The sequence below is a fragment of the Theropithecus gelada genome, chromosome 18, assembly GCF_003255815.1.
Source record: "Theropithecus gelada isolate Dixy chromosome 18, Tgel_1.0, whole genome shotgun sequence".
Classification (NCBI taxonomy): domain Eukaryota; kingdom Metazoa; phylum Chordata; class Mammalia; order Primates; family Cercopithecidae; genus Theropithecus; species Theropithecus gelada.
In genome coordinates this window covers 47,962,591-47,984,604 of record NC_037686.1, presented here as the reverse complement: position 1 = coordinate 47,984,604, position 22,014 = coordinate 47,962,591, and the positions used below count along the sequence as shown (strand labels likewise).

At 37.1% G+C, this 22,014-nt stretch overlaps 1 protein-coding gene across 14 annotated transcripts in view; it reads left to right on the top strand.

The window, feature by feature from the left end:
• Window positions 1-22,014, top strand: part of TCF4 (transcription factor 4) — a 416,095-nt gene that overhangs the window by 352,086 nt on the left and 41,995 nt on the right. For all 14 annotated transcript variants that reach the window (XM_025365666.1, XM_025365669.1, XM_025365667.1 and 11 more), the window contains 3 exons: window positions 9,442-9,547; window positions 13,324-13,457; window positions 19,386-19,518. In XM_025365666.1, the coding sequence (XP_025221451.1) occupies window positions 9,442-9,547; window positions 13,324-13,457; window positions 19,386-19,518 (373 nt within the window). The remainder of the gene's footprint in view (window positions 1-9,441; window positions 9,548-13,323; window positions 13,458-19,385; window positions 19,519-22,014) is intronic.

Below are 22,014 nucleotides of genomic sequence, written 5' to 3'. Positions count from 1 at the left end.
CATCTGAACTCAACTTCATGTCTGGAAGACAGATGAATGGTCCTGCTTCTTGCAGTAACACACAAGAACCTCCTTTGTGCTGCCCTGACTGAGATGACCTTGTGTTCTTCTCTATGGGCAAAACAGCTCTAGGCTGCTAAATGGCCAGGCAGTATAGGGGACCTAGGACTCTACAAAGCTGGGTTGTGGTAGGAGTCCATGAGCACCACGGAGAGAATTCTTAGTTACCAGGAGATACTGTTGTAGTATTTAAAAACTCAGACTCCAAAACGAGACTACATGGTTTTGAATCTTAGTTTTGCCAGTTTATTAGCTGCCTGACTTTAAGCAAGTTGCTTAACCTCTCTGTGCCTCAGATCCCTTAGCCATAAAATTGGGATGATAATGAAACAAAAGGGTTTGTATGTAAGCAAAATGAGTATATGTACAGTTTGGCTGCAATAGAGCTGATGGGTGTAAACGATATAAATAATGACTTCTTTTCTGAAAATGACTTATTTTCTGTTTTTCTCATTGGTGATCCCTGCATATGTCACTGGGATGGCTGCAGGAATTCAGTAGGATAATGGGGAAAATAGCTTAAATCTCAAATGTTCTATAGCTATAACATCACTATGACGTCATAGCAGAGTGAGCCCACTGACATCTCTCCTGGCAGTTTTGCTGCCTCAGAGTTGGAATAATAACTCACTGAAAATACTTCCAAAATAATGAGCCACTCTGCAGATTTAATTTGTCATATTATTCTTTCTAATTATTAGTGGTTCTGTCTTAAATTCTTTTGTTTTAATTGAAGCAGTGTTTTTTCCCCCTTGGAAATTTCTATACATGTCAAAGGCTACCGACTCATTTTTGTTTAGAGTTTGAAATTCAATTTGAAAAATATACTGCAGCCAGCTATATGAAAAACGTAAGTGAATATTGTTGACTTTTGATTGAAGAGAAGAAATTACAAGGCAGGGCTGCCTAGCCACGAAGAACGCCAGGGTTTCGTGCTTTGCACACAGAAGGCACGCACTTAAATTGGCACAGCTCACTTTTTTTTACTGTGCCTTTGCCGAGCTTGCGCAGGCTGAGTGCACTGGTAGAGAAATGCAGGGCTGTGTTCTGGCCATCCCTGCCTGCTCAGGCCTTTCCTGCTCCTTTGTGGATCGCCCAGGTCCCTGCTGCTTCCTGGTGCTGTCTCCTGGATCCTCTTGATGTTTTTCCGTTCTGTAATTTGATTGACAGTTACAAACAAGGAAGGAGCTTGAAATTCTTACCGTTTTGTGACTTCCTAAAACGGGAAAGGAAATTTGGTGGATGAGAAGGGAAAAACACCTCTTGGCTGAAATTCACTTACAGGATTTAGCCTCAGGTTTAATGTGCTCATGAATGAATAATGACTCAGCTGATATTTAGAAGCTGAGAAAATTATATGATTTTTGTGATGGGGTGTATAGATATGGATGTATATTTGAAGTGATTTGTGTTCTAAATATAGTAAGATGCTCAGGGAATTTCTTTTTGGGGAAATATGTGTATTCTTTTTCGTAGGTTTTTGTGGTGCGTCCTGGTAGAGGGAAGATGGGTCATTGCTCAGTTAGTAAAAATAAAATATGAAAATCATACATATAAATGGTACATTTTACACTTTTTGATAGTTGTGAAATACTCTTTTTTTTAGACTACCAAAAAAGAGAATTTGAGGAGTAAAACTCTTCTTACCATGAATTATTTTGGGGCACTTAGAACTACTTGATTAATTCTTTTAAATACTCCAACTGATTTAGATGGAGTAAAAGTGTCACAATTTTAACAGCTTATACTGGTGAAATGTTTCCATTTATAAGAAATACCCTCCTATTTGTCAACATACTTAAGACATGTATGTGTTATTTCTAAGCACATTTCCTGTTTATTTGATAATGGAAATCGCCCTTTAATCATCACTTGGGCATGAAGGAGGATTCTTCTTCCTCCGTTAGTAAATATTCCTTGACTTGATAATACTGAAAATATGGGAGGTGAATGAGCTTAAATCCTGTGGTTTGGTTTGGTTTTTGGTTGTTTGCAGTCTTGGACTGTTCACCTGCACTGTCCTGTGCCTTTGAGTATGATTAACTGCCATTACACAACTCTACTTCTTGCATTTCTTAACTAATCTTTCATGCCGTTTGATTGCCCATTGGAATCTTTAAGTTAGCGACTTAGGAAAGATTTTAGGAGGGAGAATGCCAGGAAAACTGGCAGAGAAGTCAGGAACCTGGGCTCTGTCCAGGCCCTGGGTTAAGTCCTTTCACCTCTTCCTTTGACTCCTTTACAAAACGAAGTTGAACTCATTTGAGCTTTAAAAAGATGATGCCAAGAGGCAAGACAGAGGGCAGCAGATGTGAAAGTAACATGAAAGAGAAAGGAACGTCTGAAAAAAAAAAGCTAGAAAAAGATTTTGACTAATAGTACTAAAAACAAAGAAAGAATATGGAATAGAGAGACCCAATTATACTGATAATTACAATTATCAGTATTGTAAACACTACAGCAAAAAAAAAAAGCTAAAAATAAAGCTAAAAATCAGCTTTTATTGTCCATAAAAAGTGATCACACCATGTCTAACTGTAATTTTTTTGTCAAAAACACTAGAGGCCAAGGTCTAAATTGCAGATTAAGAGTTTCTTCTTTTTACTTCTTACATATCCAGAAACCTGGGGTCATAGATACTCTTTCATGGTGTGTTGTTTGGCACAACTTGCAAGTATTTTGGCAGATGGTTAGAAAAAAAGACTTTAAGAAATATGCAATAGTACGAAGGACTCTAAATATAATAAATAAAGCTAAGATCTCAGTATCCTGCCATTCATTACAGTCAACATTTATTGAACAGCAGTTACATGCCTAGCAGGGATACCTAGAACTTGCCTCTCCCACTAGCACTCCAGAACAGTTCCTGCTTTCCCAGCCTAAAGGAACAGCAAGTCTTACATGAGTTAGGCTTACTGTGATAGCTGTCCTGACAGCGAGTGGCAAACATGGCCCAGTGCCTTCCTCTTGGATGAACATGGCTCTACACTGGGACTCCCCAGTACACCTTTTTGTGGTGATAGGAAAGTCCTATGTTGGTGATGTTCAGTATGGTAACCAGTGACTGCATGTGCTGTAGAGAACTTGAAATATGGCTACTGTGACTGAGGAACAGAACATTTAATTTTACTTAACTTTGGTTGAGTTTGATTCAAATCACTACATATTACTAATGACTGCCAGTTGGACAGCAGCTTTCTAGACCCATTGTTAAAAATAATTATAAGTAATGAGTACCTCTTATGAGATAGAATTAATAATCCTATTTATTGAGTGCCCATGACAGATTAGGAATTATGCTTGACATATATTATCCCTAATCCTCACAACAATGGTTCATTTGACAAATAAGATAACTGAGGTTCTGAGAGATAAATTGCTTTGTTATGTCCTTGCAAGGAATTGTGAGAGCTGGAATTTGAACCTAATCGGTCAGACTCCAGAGCTGAGTGATTTCTAGTTTCCTGCCAAATCTGTATATGTACTGTCTGGAGGCTGTCTCTTCTGAGTACATCTTCTCCTTGTTTATGGGTTAGCTAGCAATGTCTTTATCTTGGTCACATAGGACAATTACAGGGTCCATCTTAACTCTTCTGAATATGGACGTATCACTGCACTGGAACCATTCATTTTTCTTACTGAGACCTATGTCCTTCAAAAAATATTAAGAGTTGAGGGTCCGGCCGGGCGCGGTGGCTCAAGCCTGTAATCCCAGCACTTTGGGAGGCCGAGACGGGCAGATCACGAGGTCAGGAGTTCGAGACCATCCTGGCTAACACGGTGAAACCCCGTCTCTACTAAAAAATACAAAAAACTAGCCAGGCGAGGTGGCGGGCGCCTGTAGTCCCGGCTACTCGGGAGGCTGAGGCAGGAGAATGGTGTAAAAACCCGGGAGGCGGAGCTTGCAGTGAGCTGAGATCCGGCCACTGCACTCCACCCTGGGCGACACAGAGGGACTCCGTCTCAAAAAAAAAAAAAAAAAGAGTTGAGGGTCCAACCCAGTTTCTTGAATAGTAAGCTAATCACCTACAAGTATGTTTACCCAACAGATGCTGAAAGAAGCATCAAAGCATAAGGGTTGTTCTGTGGACATCAGTGGCACACAGTAAACTCTTGGCATTTGAGTGTTTAACTGTCGCAGTTGGGAATATTTCTGAACTTTCCCAAGGCCTGAGTTACTGAATGAGCCTAGCTAGTACTTTGGCGTCTGTGGCACAATTCTGCTTTGCTGTTTTCTGCTTTCCATGGAACATACAGTAACTCTCTTGAAGGGTCTGAAAGCCTCAATTACAATGTTTCAGTGATTCTGAACTGATTTTTCTTTGGAAATTATATATTCAGATGGTACTGGCAGAATCACGAAGGGGTAGTAATGTGGAGAAGTAGTAAAGGTCTACTGGGCAATCAGTTGGCTGCCACCCAACCACATACGGTGATGTGATATGAAGCCGCTTTTCTTTATTCCCTCGGAGTTAAGGTTTGCCCTTCAGGAAGCAGCAGGTTACTTAACATGTACTTGATTTCACCATAACATGCATTATGGCATTTTCTTTTCTTTTTTCTTTTTTTTTTTTTTTTTTTGAGATGGAATCTTGCCCTTTTGCCCAGGCTGGAGTACAATGGCACGATCTCAGCTCACTGCAACCTCTGTCTCTCAGGTTCAAGCGATTCTCCTGCCTCAGTCTCCCATGTAGCTGGGATTACAGGTGCCCGCCACCACACCTGGCTAATGTTTTTTTGTATCTTTAGAAGAGATGGGGTTTCACTATGTTGGCCAGGCTGGTCTCGAACTCCTGACCTCATGATCCGCCCACCTCAACCTCCCAAAATGCTGGGATTACATATGTAAGCCACCGCACCTGGCTGACATTTTGTTTTCTTAAAAGGTCATTATCAGACCCCACAAGACTATTTCTATAAACTGTGACTCAAGTATAGCCTCGTGTTAGTAGCTTAAAATAGATTTTCTTTACCTTTTTTGCCCTTTCAAAGCGAGGAATTTTTTTTAATGGAAAGAACATAGACTTTGATGATCAGTTCACATCCTTGCTTTACCCCTGGAAAAATGTGTAACCTGGAAAGATAGCTTAACATTCCTAAGTCCCATTTGTCCAAATAATAAAAACAATGGCAACAAGACTTCAGTACTAATGTCTGATGTTTTTTGTATGATTAATCTGTGCCAGGTTCCATTCCAGTTTGTTTACACACATTATACCATCTCATTCTCACAAGAACTTTGCATAGCAGGCATTATCATTTCCACTTTACAGGCAGGAACCCGAAGACCAGAGTTAAAAGTAACTGATCCAAAATTGCCTAGTTAATAAATGGTGGAACTCGCAGTCAGACCCAAGCTGGTTTGGGGCAATACACTTGACCTTCTTATGATATGTCAGCCTTGTGAAATAGGAAAGATGCTATTAATAATATCCGCCTTGTGTGATCATTTTGAAGGTTAGATATAATGTGTGTGAAACTCCTGCCACCAAAGTTGTTCCACAAGAGGCCCTAAACAAATGAGTAATCATTATTACTTTAAAATGTCCATAAGTGAAACTGATATGCCAAGACCAGTAAAAATGAGAGCCTCATAAGGAAAAGAGTAGGAGGCATACCTTTTTTTCATTTTGTTTGTTGGTTTCTGTGCTTGCTTGTTGTTCTTTTCTGTTAGGCACAGGTTTCATTTAGAAAAAATTAAATTGTTTTTTCTTTGATGAGTGCAGAAAGAATAGTTGGAAACATTGAATGGAACAGCTAATGTACCATTGTAATACTTCTCAGATTACAAAAAAAAAAAAATTAAATCTGTAAAATGAAAACTTTTTTTACTTTTGTCAATTCAAAGTTGTGTTATCTAGAGAGTTTTGTTAAACTCAGGGTTTCTATATGTATGATTGTCTGCTAAATTCAGGATTGTAAGAGAAGAGATAATGGCGCTAAATGGCGCTAACTTTGCATATTAAATATACTATGTTACCAGTTTTCCATGAAGCTTTTACTCAACAAATAATTTACTAAAAGGGCTGTGACCTATGAGTTTCACCAAGTCTTTCCGTTTCCAGTTTCGACAACAAAAGTTTCACACTTCTTTAGTTACTCTTGTGGGAGAAATCAGAATGCCAGCGATCACCTTGATCTAAGCATATTATTGGAGAAAAATTCAAGGATAGGTATTTGTTTCTTGTTAGATTTTCCTCATATTTCATCATTGGGGTCACTCCAATACATGATACTAGAATTTGGGATTTTTATTTCATGTTAGATTGGACTCATTTTCTGGTGTTAGTCATTAAAAATAATTTCAACTCTTTGAAGAGATCTAGGATGTTTGTTATTATTCTATTGATTAAATGAAGCTATTTTATTTAACAATTGTGTTGTTAAACTTTCTATATACTTAGAATAATAATACCAAAAACTGAATGGATATGAGCTTTTCTTATTGAATTTAATGTCAATATCAAATACCTTATTGAAACTCATACTTTGAAAGCTTGATTGAGAAATTGGCAAAAGAGTTAACTGAAGTAAAAATAATGAAGCAGTTTACTGGTCATCCAGGTTATGAAAGATTAAACCATTAGAGATAAATTGAACTGTGAATATTATGATCATGGTGTTTTCGTAAATACCATCTATGTCTCTGTCACCATTCTAAATAAAAGTACCCTGTCAAATGGTGAAAAATAAGAGTAATGTTTCTTTGACCATTTCATTATTGAGTTTTCTTATATTTGAAATGTGGGAGGTTGAACTAAAATTCGTTGGTTCCCTTCTCTAAAAAGGTATAGTTATATGTGATATTTATTTATTTATATAAATAAAAATATAGAGATCTTACCTTGAAAATAACTTTTGAGATAAGAATGACAAAGTATCTAAATGGAAGATGAATAAAATTGTACCTGATTTGTAAATTATTATATAAAGAAAATGTATAAAATATGTAGAAATTGTCTATACAAAAAACTACAAACAGTGGTCCATTGCCTATTAACAAAGAGTTTCATCTTATCTAAAAAGTCTTGAATTGGCTACAACAGCAGAAGAATAGAAATTGCATAGTATAATATAACCTAAAAACATTTCAAGCCCATAGATACTCTTCTCCATGCAGCCAATATTTATGAACTTGGGGTAAGTGACCTACTCTTAGATATTTGAGCTTGATTATAATTCATAGTCAAGGTAGCCTCCTTGTAAATAACCAAAATTAACCAAAGATTTTTCCTTATCTTCCAAAAGCAATGCCAAGTAATTCTATCCAAATTGGGAAAAAAAAAAAATTAGGTGTCATCAAATGGTGTTGACATAATGATATATATGTTTAAGGACAATGTAATAGAATATGCAATTAAAAGTACAGTATATAGAAAAAAATAGATTTTGTTTTAAAACATAAGGCGATTTAATAATGTGGGTCACAGATTCTTTTTAGTTTTATAATAAATATATTGATTTCTGAAATTTGGGAATATTCCATAGTACACTTAGCTTATGCTTATGTTAATACTGAGGACAGATTGCTGTCAGCCTAATAGCATGTAGATATATTATAGTCACACTACAATCATTCTGTCAGTTTTCAATTTCCCCTTTTCCCGTGATGTTTCTTTCATCTTGTTAGCTTTCTCTCAAGACCTTCTCTAAATACCTTTAGTAGTAATTCACAAACTGTTTGTTAGTTAATAGTTCTCAAGAAAATTCTGAGATTTGGTTGACAGAACTTAGATTGTTGATTTGTTTTTGGATTCCTAGCCAAAGTTTTATTCTTTGTTTCTTAAAAATACTCAAAAAAGTTTTTTTTCCTTACTGTAAGCCCTCTGGAAATAGAAGCAAATCACCGTTTATACATTTAAAATGTGATGAAAATCACAAAATAAAGTCCAGTGAAATATAGGGCTTACATCCATTAGTGCCTTAAGAAAAATCCCTGTTTTCTAAAGTGTGAGTGGGCTTTTCTGATTTGTTTTTGTTTTTTTAAAGCTCCAGGACCTCCCAATTTTCAAGGGCACTTTGGGGCATGTGTAGCGTTTATTTGATGTATGGATGTAGATGCATATTTTCCCACATCTGTCTCTGTGGACCTATGCTTTGTGAAATCCTAAACCTTGTATTAATGCTTAGTTTATGATTCATGGTGTTCTGAGAGCAATTATATAATTTTTCTTGGGGTGTTTATTCTGTGTGCACTGTAAAAAAAATGAGAGTTATTTTTTGGTAACCCTGCACTTGCCTTTTTATTGATGAATTTCTTTTCCTTTTACTGTGACCTGTGAATATCACTGTAGGCTTACTGCCAATTTTGTGAGCTGCTGCCTGCTTCAAAATGGAGGCAGGAAGGTATCCATTTTCATCAAGAGGATGACGGTGTTTCAGTCTTTCTGACCATCTGGAGAGAGGAACTTTGAGAGCAAAAGAAAATGGGGATTAAAAAAAATTATATTTAGCAGAAAAGGCAAGGGGGAAAACCAATTGAAGTTAAACTATACCTTATGAATTTGTGCTTTTCTAATATGCTGTCCTGTTTAAAGAAAACATAAACAAGAAAATACACAGGCTATTTTTATAAAGAATTGATTTCCCAAGTCTCATGAGTATTAGTAAATGAATGTAAGTAAATTAGGTTTTTGGCACACTTTTTAAGTTTATTGTACACACAAATATAATAAGCATGAAAAAGGAGGGCTCCCTCCTCCCGCTTCCTTTGCATACGCTGATTGTTGGTGGTCTTATGTAGATCCAGGCTTTTAATGGCCTTTTTCATGCATCTCTGCAAAAAGCTGACACTGTGGGAATTTAATATTCTAAGATATATTTATCATTTTCTGTGGTTTGGATAGTTCATTTGTGTTCTCTGTCTCTCCCTCTGTCTCTCTCTCTGTCTCTCTCTCTCTCTCTGTCTGCTCCCCCCTCCCCTCCCTACCTCCTCTCTGTAAAAGTGAAATTTTTAATTGAAAGGTAGAGTTTTTACTCTACCATTTGAAGAGGTTTGATGCAGGTCTTTCTGTTTTTACCTTTTTTATATGCTTATGGACCATCTGTGTTTAGAAGAAAAAGAAAGAAGTGCTTAGACTCACAGGATTACCCTATGGGCATTATACAGCGTATTTACAGCTAGACGTGGTTTACATCGACTGGAATATAACACACCTGGTTATTTTCTATTCACACAAATACACTGAGCTTTTATTTTGTTTTGTTTTGTTTTGTTTTGTTTTAGTGTGTTCAGAAAGGGCACTGTTTCTAGGGTTTGTTCAGATTTAAACTGGAAAGAGTAGAAATGTAGCACTTTCTGCCTACTTCTTATAAAAGAATGGAGCTTCAGATGCTTTGGTCAATGCAAAAAGCAAAACTCAGTTGGTTCTTTCTCCTCAGGTCTATGCTCCATCAGCAAGCACTGCCGACTACAATAGGGACTCACCAGGCTATCCTTCCTCCAAACCAGCAACCAGCACTTTCCCTAGCTCCTTCTTCATGCAAGGTAAGATGCTGCTGCTTCTGAGGGAAAGGCCACAGGGTAGCATTTTCCTGGGTCACTTAATGTCACAGATAGGGCAAAAGAAGTGGAATAGTAGACACGTGTAGAATTTTTGAAGTCATACTCTTCTTAGGAATTGAATTCCTTAAAAATTGATTATTAATTAAAACTGTACTAGGCCTTTCTTTACAATTAAACCCCTTTGAGCAGTAATGGGTTAAGATTAGATTGATCTGCTTCACGTAGAGCCAATGCTCCTGCTGGTCTTCCACGCATGACCAACCATTTCAGCATATTCACCATTCCCAAGACGATGTAGCTGTTAGTTTAGAAGTGGTTCATCTTCATGTATGTTTAGAACATCCTGGATTTAGCCAGCTGGGAACAAGTTGGCCTAATGTATAACCTTATGTAAAATTTTCATCCACTTACTAATTCGTAGGTAAGAACAAGGCTGCAAGATGAAGTAACCTACCACAGACTGGAATATTACATGGTGAAAGTTCTGTCCCAACATAGTAACTGGTTTAGGATAAAAGACCCAACTTTTGGGGGAGAAGACAAATATAGAAAATACGGAATTATCCAGTATGTTTAAATACATGGATGTGTGTCCCTACACTGAGCTTTTAGTCTTGCCACGGATAGTGTATACCTTTCTGCTGCTCAAAAAAGACCAAGATGTGACCGAGTGCAGTGGCTCATGCCTGTAATCCCAATACTTTGGGAGGCCAAGGAGGGTAGATCACAAGGTTGGGAGATTGAGACCATCCTAGCCAATATGGTGAAACCCTGTCTCTACTAAAAATACAAAAAATTATCTGGGTGTGGTGGTGTGTGCCTGTAGTCCCAGCTACTCAGGAGGCTGAGGCAGGAGAATGGCGTGAACCTGGGAGGTGGAGCTTGCAGTGAGCCGAGATTGCGCCACTGCACTCCAGCCTGGGCAACAGAGTGAGACTCCGTCTCAAAAAATAAATAAATAAATAAATAAATAAATAAATTTTTAAAAAGACCAAGATGTTTGAAATGACAGCAGCTACTTCAAGAATGAACCACTTGGAGTATGCTCCTAAGGACTCCATCCTGATATGTGTGTGGCACTTATTTCTAATGTAATTATCTTGTTACCAAGTTAATGCCCTGAATTTAGATGAGGAATTTACCAAGAACCCCTGTGTGCAAAAATTTAACTCTTTTTGCCCAGGTATAAAAACCTTATTTGTATAAGCCTTGTCTACGGGCCATGGGTTTTCTTTCTTTATGCACCTCTAGGAAGGGCCATGTCACAGGAAGGGGAGCACATTTGCGGCAGAGAGTACCAGGGAAGCAGCCTGATTATAGTGGACACACTCAAAGTCGTTCTCATTAAAAGATATTAATCTTCCTTCCCTTCAGTGTGTTAGCTCTTTTAGTTTGTTAGTTCACATGTGAAATTCCATGGAAATTTATAAAATTGGGTGGAATGGCTCCCTTGGGAATAGAGAGAAGTTGTTCCACACATAATAGAGCTCATGTGTCAGAAGTCCTTTATCTTTGTGACCCATCCTAGGTGTAACTCTCAAAGGGACACAGCAGGCTATGTCACCTCGGTGCGTTTTGTGCCATGACAAAAAGCTTATCACCTTCAGCTGTAAACAGTAGCTACCTCAGCATCAGTCCCCTCTTTGGTGAGCAGTGGGAGATATTGTCCTACAGGTGTTTACAGAGATTGGCAACTCAAGGATCCATTACACAAAACAGATTTTGATTGAAAAAATTGGTGGAAGGATACATTTCTTCTATCTGCCCAGGAAAGTGGCTTTCTCAAAGGGTGCACATTGCTGGGTAGGCCAGGTAGATTAAATCAGTAGGCTCCTTTCCCTAGCAGACCACCCAAAATATGGGGAACAAATTTGTTTCTCTGCATATGCACACCCAAAAAGCAAAAAAAAAAAAAAAAAAAAATTGAGTTGACATTTATGATGAGCACAATTAATTTGCACACGTCTAATTCTATTCTTTCAAAACAACATTATGCCAAGATCATGGGATGTGATAAATATTAATTTACTGTGAAAAGCATAATTTATGTAGAATATGTATTTTTATAAGTCTGCATCAAGCAGAATATTCTGTGTTAACAGTCCTAAATGCATTGCCACCCAGTGTATCACATTGTCAGGAGACTTTTGTTCAGTGGTATATGTTTTCAATTTATTTGTCATGTGTGCCATCTATTTAAAATGTTAGTGGTCTTGAACTTCATATTTGAATTTAAGGTAATATTTAAACCTTCGTAATCTAAGAACAAAAGCTCAAGTACATGAATGATAACTTTTTAAAAATCCTGTGTTTTCACATCGTGGCCACAGAAGCAAGTTGCATCACGGTTCTGTCCCATATCAGCTTCCCTTCAGTAGAGGGTTACTTGGTGCCCTGAGAATTCAATACTTGAAGGAATATGCAATTAAGGTGAAAGATATTCAGAAACTGTCTGGGGCATATTGTAAACTCACTACTGTGGCCTCTTATTTTTAACTTCTATTTCCATCTTCTAGTTAAAACTCGGAAGTTGTCAAAATCACAGACATGATTTTGCTTGCATGGTTCTTAAAGAGAGGAATCTACAAACTGTTCCTCCCAATCTGAAATGAGCCCAGTTCCAAAATTCTAACTTCTGGATTTAAGAACTCAGTGAAAAAGAGCTTCATGAAATACAGTGTCAGATTTAACTTTTCTATTTCCTAACTTTTTAATAGGCCTTTATTAAATAAAATGTTATGGTAAAAATAATCTTATTTTCAAGGAAGCAATATCTGCTATACATTTAACAGCCAGCTGTTGGCCTGGTATATACCTAGTACTCAATACTTTTTGTTAAAGTATTGAAAAAAAGAAAAAAATGAATGAATTTAGCAGTAATGTAGATCTTCTTTTCCCTTAAGCTTGGGAAACCAAACCTAAACAATAGCAATTATTAATAATAACCTGTAGGCCAACAGGCCCAGAGAATGAAAAAATCTGTAGGGATGTTTTTAATAATGGTGTTAACAAAAGGTTAACCTCATATTGAAAGATACTTTATATAATTTTAAACGTCTATAATTCATAAATCATTTTATAAAATCCAGAGACTCTCAAAATTATCTGTAATATAATAGCCACCTAGTGCGTGTGTGTACCCTTTGGATTGCTACTGAAGGTTTAAGATAGCTATATAGCTATACACCAAAAAATACAAATAAAATATCCTAAGAACTATATATTTGAGATTCATCTTCTCTCTATGCCATAATATAATTAAAATTCCAACTTTAATTCTATTGCGTATGTTAAAAATGAAATTAAACATTTTCAACCTAAGATTTTTTAAAATTAATACTTCTTTATATGCTTTTAAAACTTGTCAACTTTGTAATTTCTCAAATACTTTTCACCCCAAAGTTTAGGAACAATTTAACTTTTTAGTTGGTTTTCATAGAAAAAAGGGTTAGAAGACTTCTAAGAAATGTTTCCTTTAGCAGTAATTACCTTGCTGACTTGACATAATTCGTGGTAGAAGTATGCTCTGTTGTTCTTCTACAGTTGAATTTTTACCAAGAACACTTTAAGTGTTTATATTTGTTTGACAATATAGAGCCACTTGGGAAGAAATGATGACTGTCTTCTCATGTAATCAGCTAACAAACACAAAGATGAATAACACAACAGGCAGTCATTTTCAAGTATATGAAAAAACCCTATTCTATAAGGCAAGGCTGAATGCCTCAGAAAGTCATGGTTCTCTTTGTCCTTTACAGATGGCCATCACAGCAGTGACCCTTGGAGCTCCTCCAGTGGGATGAATCAGCCTGGCTATGCAGGAATGTTGGGCAACTCTTCTCATATTCCACAGTCCAGCAGCTACTGTAGCCTGCATCCACATGAACGTTTGGTAAGGCAGATGTACACGATAATGGGAATATCACAGCTAGTTTATTATACTTCATCCTCTGTCTTTCCATGCATGTACACAAGGACTCTGCAAATAAGTGCAAAAATTGCACACACCCATTGTTCTTAAGTTGTATTCTTTCTGTGATCAAAGACATAACAGGATCAGATCACCTTTGTAAATCCTTCCAGATTCTCTCTGGCATTGTTCTTTTGTTTATTGTGTTTTGCTCTGTGCCTTCTTTATCACAATGTCAGCTTCCTTGAGTACATAAATAGATACTTATTTAAGTTGCAAAATCTTAACATGGTGGTTCCTGGTCATTTTTTGCTATCTGTGGTTTCAAAGGATGTACTGCAGAGGGCAGAGTGATGGTCAGTAGGTTATATGCATCACCCAGGAGCATTTAATTTCCCCTTGACTGGCTTATGTCAGCTTTGGCCTGTTGTGATGAATCCAAAAGAAGAAGTTTATATTTTCTGTAGACTTCCATCAGTAAGAGAAAGCATGAGGTTTCTACATAGATCAGATTCCCATTTTTCAGTATTTTAATTCCCATCCTAGCCTGCCACTCATACTGTGTTTTGCCTCACTCCAGGTGAAAACTGCTGGGCTCTAGAATGTTAAGTCTTTCATTACTAAACGTTTGCACTCTGTCCATCACCTACATTCATCTGTCATAGTATGTCTCTTTATCCTGAAGGAAACAACTCAACTGACTTTCTTCTAGCCTTAAATGTCACCACAGCCCAGAATCCACTGTTGAACTTAAGTCTGTCATTAAAGGGAGGAAAGAGCCTAGATCTTGAGTGAGATTTGGGATGCAGATAAGATGAAATTTGAATCCCTTGTGCAAGAACATAGCTTAATATGTGAACCTCAAATCCTACAAATGTGAAAGCATATGGGAAATCCAGTGATCCTAGGTGATACTTACACCACTACTCTTCATCTTGCATTTGTCCCTTTTTCTTCTCATATCCACACGTAGGTTTCTTTTTCTGTTCTGATAAAGGAAGTCATTCTGGATTCATGTGGTCTTTGCTCTCTTTTGCTTAACCAGTACATATACAGGATCTGATATCCTACTCCAATAATCAAAAAAATTCCAGAAGTTAAGATTTCTGATATCCTTGAAAATCCATATTTAGTTGTTCCTAGTGGTGGAGATGCCTCAGTAGTCAATTAGCCTGTACATTCCTGAGAGGCAAACAATGGAAATGGAATGGGCCTTTTTGTATCATCTCCCAAGACTGAATGTGTAAATCACAAACTATCTCACATTTCAGCACATTTCCAGTAAATAGCAGATGACTTGTTTTCAAATTTTCTCTTCACCCACCTCCTATTTGGAGATATTAGAGTGAAAGCTTAGAGAAATGTCAACTATATCAACTATTATTATGCTAGAATTCGTTTTGGCTAAAATTTTCATTTCTCCACCATCATTTTCCAATTCTCTGGGAACTCATCATCAGTCAAAACTATATGTGTCCTATGAGCAAGGAAAGTTTTGATTACAAATAAAAGTTTTAGGCACTATACCAGCATGTTGAATTTCAGTTCTTTTAAGAGTTGCCCATTTGACGTTAATTTTTCTTCCCTTCTGTGTTTCTTTCTTTTCCTGTCATTCTTGAGAGTTTTGAGTTAGGCGATTTGATTTTATCCTAGTCCGGTTCACTGCTTGGGAAGCAGCTTTAAAATGTGCTTCCATGCACAAAGAGTGTAATTTCAAAATGGAAACCAACTATATTCCTTTTAGAAAAAGTCTTACAGAACCAAAGCAGTATCATCAACCAGAGAGAAAAGAGCATTTTGAAGTAGTAACCCAATAGGCTATATCAGAAGCTATATTTGCAATGCCATTTACCTATCACAAAACACAGGATTTTCATTTTTCATCTGATCAGTTAACAGATTTCAGAGAGTAGAATTTTTGTTTTAAAGGGGACATGAATAAGCTATCTTGTAACGTATACTAATGAATTTTCCCACTGTTAGTGAAACTACTGAATTATTGTATCTGGTTATCATTGTACTTGCAGTATTTAACCATCTGAAAATCTTTTACTGAAGTGACTTAGAAGAATCTGACACTGAGAATACTTTGAATATACAGTAGCAGTTGGTGTCGTTTCAGTTGAAAATAATGGTAGTTCCTTATAATTTTATTCTTAGCATCTGGCTAGCCCCATACTAAACAAAGGGATAGTTTAAGAAAAAGCTAAGTGCTGTTCCTGGATTATTTGGGGGATAATTTGGCCAAGTTGATATTATCTCTAAAGATAAAACATTTTAAAAACATCATTGCCTTCATCACTTTATGCCATGTTATAACAGAATGTGTAATTATAAAACTTCAGATCCACATACTTTCAGTAGCAACTGTCAAGTTACCGACGTTTAGTCTTTAAATCCCTTTTACAGTTTTAGCCTGTCCAACAGAATCCCACAGCTAATCATTACTGTGTTACAGATACCCACACAAAATCACTCAGATGAATGGAGTTTGCGATTAAGCTTTGGAATGGGTTGTTGTAGATAATTTTACGTTTGGAGTGACTTGGCAGGGTTCTTTTTAAGAACAGGATAGAGTCCTCACTGTCTGGCATGATTTAGGCATGGTCTTTGCACTACAGGGCGAAACAGTCCTAGGAATCTGGAATTTTCCTTTAAAGGAAGTTCTGTTGTCTTTTATTTTTTTGTAACATAAACCCTTACTTCAGTAATTCTCAACTGATGGCAGTTTTTCCCTTTGGGGAACGCTTGGCAATGTCTGGGGACATTTTCATTGTTACAACTAGGGACTAGATGCTACTGGAATCCAGTGCATAGAGGCTAGGGGTGCTGGTAAACATGACGTCATATATGGGAGAGCTTCCACAGCAAAGAATCAGTAGTGCCAAGGTTCAGTAGTGCCAAGGTTGCGAAATCCTGCCCAAATCCAAAGCATGATTTTATTCTTATTTATGTGCACCAGTTATTATATTTTTCCAATCTTTGAATTATCAACCAGTATATCACTAATGGAAACATTTCCAACAGTTACTTTGTTGTTAATAGACACAAAATACACTACTCTTGGGCATCACAAGTTAAAATGAATGAATAGTGGGCATGTAAAGCCTCACACTTTGTCACACTCCTCATGTCCTTTGTAGCAAGCAGGAAAGACAGTAATAGCTGGATTGAGAGACTAAGAGGACCTCTTATAGTTGATCCCTAAATCCTCTAAAAGAGACATTATTCTCTGGTGTATTTATTACATCTCTGAATGACAGTAGTTTTCAAGATAGTTTTTAATGTAAAATAATCTAGTTATAAATCTCATTAGTTTATTTCAGCATCTAATTTTCTGTGAATCTCTAAAAATAACTGATTTGCATGGATTTCATTGGTTTCCATCTTTATAATCTATGGGGATTAATTTTTCCTTTTATTCTGTGAACTCAGCATTAACCCTTCATCAAATCCCAAATTACTGCCCATTTTACATAAAGTTAAAAGGGCCCAAAGATTCTCACCAATGTGACTATCTGTTTTGTTTTGTTTCATATTCTGATTATTATAGTTAGTTAAATGTTTATTATTCTTTTCCTCTTTTTTTGATTTTTGTACATTTCAGACTGATTTGTAGTTCGTCTGTTCTTCAGAAACTCCACATGGAATAGGACTGTGTAGAAGTGAAGTTAAACTTAGTCATCTCTTTGTTGTTGTTGTTGTTGTTGTTTGAGATGGAGTCTTGCTCTGTCGCCCAGGCTGGAGTGCAGTGGCGCAATCTCGGCTCACTGCAAACTCCGCCTTCCAGGTTCACGCCATTCTCTTGCCTCAGCCTCCCAAGTAGTTAGGACTACAGGCGCCCGCCACCGAGCCCAGCTAATTTTTTGTATTTTTGATAGAGACAGGGTTTCACCGTGGTCTTGATCTCCTGACCTCATGATCCACCTGCCTCGGCCTCCCAAATTGCTGAGATTACAGGCGTGAGCCACCGCGCCCGGCCCGTCATCTGTTTTTTTGTTCTTTTTTCCACATTCTGTTTCTTTTCCTCCATTTTCTTATAGTGTTTACCTCTATAGCAGAAATAGCTCTATCCCTGCTAAGCTTTCAGATTAGCTGTACTATGGAATGAGCCCACTATTATTTTTCATTGGAGAAAATTCCATGGACTACCATTCATTAAGTGGCAAGTAGAAGTGAGTTTAACAGGTAGCCTAAGGAATTTTGGGGTCAAGGAAAGAAAGAGGTCCATGGAATTTAAAAATTTGGAAGGCATTCTCAGGAACTTGGAAAGATGTAAAGGCATCATCTTAACTTTTTTACTGACGTCCTTTAAGTTGGGCTGTTTTGGTTTTCCAGAGGTAATATTTTCAAAAACATTCATGTATCATTGAAAATCCTACCTCTAATACATAGATTCATTTCCTTAGACTAGTTGGCTCTCAAGTAAGTTATACTTCAATCCACTGTTTATTAAATTCTAACTGTTAACCAATTGTTCATTGAGCATATGGTGTAATTATGTGTTCAGTAGTTAGCCGCAGGTTGTGGGATGCAGAACTATAAGCTCTATTCCTTTAAATAGTTTACAATATAGGTGAAAATACATTAGAAAGAGCAAGAAATGAAAGGCAAAATATAATTAAGTGTTAAAGAGCATAGTGCAGAATGTAAGTGCATTAGGGATCCAGAGAGAAGAGATGGTGGAAGAGTTGGAGGTAGTTAGGGACTCTTCAAGAAAGAGGTAGAATTCAAGATGGATCTCACAGAGTAAATAGGGCAACACTCAAGAGACTATCATTTCATTCCTCCTGAGCAAATGCTTGGGTTTTAAATACCCGTGACTATCAGCATCATATTCAATCTCTAATTTTGAAAAAAAACAATTTTAAGAGCGTTTCCAATAATGATACAATAAAGCCTCATAGTCCATTAATATATTGCATATGAAGAAAAAGTGTATTTTAGCTTTAATACTTTACATAACACATTCAGATGCCTATGAGAATAACTTTTGAAGCTGCTTTTTATCAAAATAGCTCAGCACGTTTTTGTAAATTACTATGTCCATTTTAGTGATCTGTTCATTCCCAAGCAGATGGGTAGATTGCAACTAATTTGCCACCTTACAGGCACTGTGGCATACCCAAGAAAGGCAGCTTATTTGGAAAACTAATGTAATAATTAAACTCAAAGCAGAGTCTTAAACCAAATGATTCTGTAAAGATGTTGTTCTTTCATTGCCAGCTATATGAGGATTGCTTGTAGGTGGGGTATGTAAAGAAAGGACTCAAACCAAAATAAGTCATGTGGTCCTAATTTAATTCAGTATAGTCAATGGTTACATATTGATGAGTAAGAGAGATATTTAACCATTAGTGCTTTTTAAATTTTTTATTTACTAAATTTTATTGTTGCTGGGGTTCAAAAATAATAATTTAATTTGGGAAGAAGAAGATTGGAAACTGGTTAGTCTTTGCCATTTAGTTTCAAGAAAGTCAGGATGAAATGTAATATAAGCCCTGTGGATCATAATGTTGTTTTATTCATTATATAGTGGAATCTTTTCCACTTGATCAGCAGGCCACACAAAAAAATTAATAGTAGAGTGTTCTTTTATGCCGCTGAAACCCTGGAGATGATTTTAAACAGTAATCTGCAGATTTCAAGATTGTGATCATTTCTCAATGCCCCTCATTGCCATTATATTCCTCCGCAGTTGATGCAAACCCAAGCTAACTGTGTTTCTGTATAACTTATTATTTGAAAAATGAAAGCTGTCAGATCTAAGCAAGATATATTCTTGGCTATTTTGAAATTCTAATAGCTGTCTCCATTGTAAAATAGAGAGTTGTGAGAAAAGTATTTGAAAATAACTCACTGAATACCTTATGATTAAATATGGCCACCTTTTTCTGCTTCTTGCTATAGAGCTATCCATCACACTCCTCAGCAGACATCAATTCCAGTCTTCCTCCGATGTCCACTTTCCATCGTAGTGGCACAAACCATTACAGCACCTCTTCCTGTACGCCTCCTGCCAACGGGACAGACAGTATAATGGGTGAGTCACAGAAATGCCAATTCTGATACCGACAATCAGTGTCAGGGTTTAATCATCAAGGACCTCTTTTCCCCTTTCATAACTGAATAGCAATTAGGCAATAAATATTAGTCACATAACAGAATGAACACACAAATGAACCAATCAGAAGTAAAATCACTGGCTTGAGCATAACCGTATTTTTGGTCACAAGACACTGAAATTTAACTACGTTCTCCATCGCGAGTCATTAGATTGAACAAGGGTTCAAACAGACCAAAACTATCTTGTTCTTCACATTCAAAAAGAGTGAACAAAGTCATAAGACGAGCCTAGTGAGACTAGGAGCTACAAAGCAGAATAACTCTTAATGGTAGTTATCAACCACTTCCCAAAAATCCAGTCGTTGTGCTAGGCTTTTATCCATGGTGTGCCACTGTCTTCCGACGACTGGTTAATGTGAAATCCTCAGGTGACTGATAATAACTCCATGAGGTTAATCTTCTGAGGAATGTGACACTGTGGAGTCCCTCAGAGGGGAAGAAGTATTTGTTCACTTATGAGAGAGGAGATGCCTGGGCATCAGTTGGCCAGAAATTATTTGTTGCTGCTTTTAATTAATTAATTTATTTATTTTTACCAAGGACATTTACCAATAAGTTAAGATTCAAGAAGAATGCTGCCCCCATGAACTGAGCCATCATACTCTTATCATGATGTTCACTGTGGTCTTTTCCGTAGGACAGGTGGTTCCCCGATCAGCATTCCCACTTCGAGGAATGAACTGAACTGGATGTCCAGCTGCCCCTGGAGGGTAGAGGTGGAGTTGGTGGGGAGATAGCTACCTGCTTCTGAACCAGCTTTGACACCTTGTTGTTCAGATGAGCAGCAAGCTTAGTACACCAGGGTCTTATTAAAACCTCAGACTTCTCAGGTGATCACTTTCTGTGGTTCTTGCTCAAACTAACTCCTTTCTTGGCCTGAATGTCACTCTTAGAGCGTCAGTGGGGAGAATACTCAGTGTATGTCTTTGAGAGAAGATTGCGCAACAGAATAATGGTGCTGTTGAGTCCTCTTAGCTCTTTGTACTTGTTTTCTTTAGAGAGTGTGTAGAATTTGGGGAAGTGGCGTGAATCACTTATGTAGGAACGTTTTTCATGAAGGAGGAGAGATGTGTTTTGAAACGTTGGAAATATAATTTCTGCCTCAATAATGCCCTCTCTGCTTATTCAATAATATATTTCACTCTTGAGATGAGCCATCTCGAAGCCTCTCCACTCCAGTATCGTGTCTAAGAAGCAAATTGAGGAGAGAGTTTCCATTTTTTTAACTTTTCCTAACCAAGCTTCTACAAATATGTTGCATCAGTTTGACCTTGGAGAGCTACAGACAGAGGTCACATGGGGAAGTTTGTTAGCTATCAATGCAGTTTTGGCAGATTTGAAAAACAAGAAGAAAGAAAGCAGTGCAGAACTGAAAGAGTGAGAAAAGCATATTTCACTTCAGTGTGGTTTGACAAATGGAAAGCCCCTTTCTGCAGTCATGAGGTCTGGTTATGAAGAAGGATGACCGGTCATTCATCCTTTTACATGACAGATTTCCTGTCTACTTGTGGTTTGAGTAATTTTCTTTTTTAGGAAGGTATGAAGGTGGAGCAGAACCTTGAGTTGAGGAAAACATATTTAGGCGCTGTTTGAAAAAAAGTTTTTCTGATTGATTTGCAAAACAGTCCTCTTGAGAGAGAGGCACTATGACTTGGAAAGGACATATCAGGAAATGGGGTGGTTATCTCCATGAGCTGTAGACAGCTTAGCCACAACTCTCAGTGGGAATGAGTTTTGCTTGGTTTTAGCTGGTCATTGTCATTAGTTTGTGGATGAACAGGAGAATCCACTTGTTGGTCTAGCCAGAGTGGAGCAATAGGTGACTTCTGTATGCTGAGAACAGACTTAACTTGTTAAAAACCATAGGGCCTTATTTAAGGGTCTTGACAATAATAAAAGTGCTATAATTTAAAAACAAAAGTATGAGATTTTTAGAACTCAGGAAAGGGCTTTCTAGAAATTTATTTCATATAATGGATGCACTTGTCAAAATCCACCAGCAGAATGATAAAAAGATGCATAATCTTTCAGGAAATAGGTAGACATGGTAATTCAGCATTTTGTAGGCGCAAACCTTTATTATTATGCATAAATACAGATTTTACTTTAAGGTTACTTTAAGGGAGAACATTCGAGAATGCTTTTCTTTAAAATAATATTTTCACCAATTGCGTACGTGAAAATGCAGAGGAAAATTTAAGCATAATAAGCCTTAGTATTGCGTGATGTCTGAGTGGCCCATGTTTTTTCACATTTAAGTTCTCTTAGGCTTTGATTTGATTTTTCGAGTGTGGTAGAAGTCAGCGATGGCAGTGTGTCTGTGTAACAAGAAGAGAAGCTTTCTCTTCTGATGTTAGTGATACTTCCCTAACAAACAGTATGGATTAATAGGATACATCTGCAGACTTTTGAA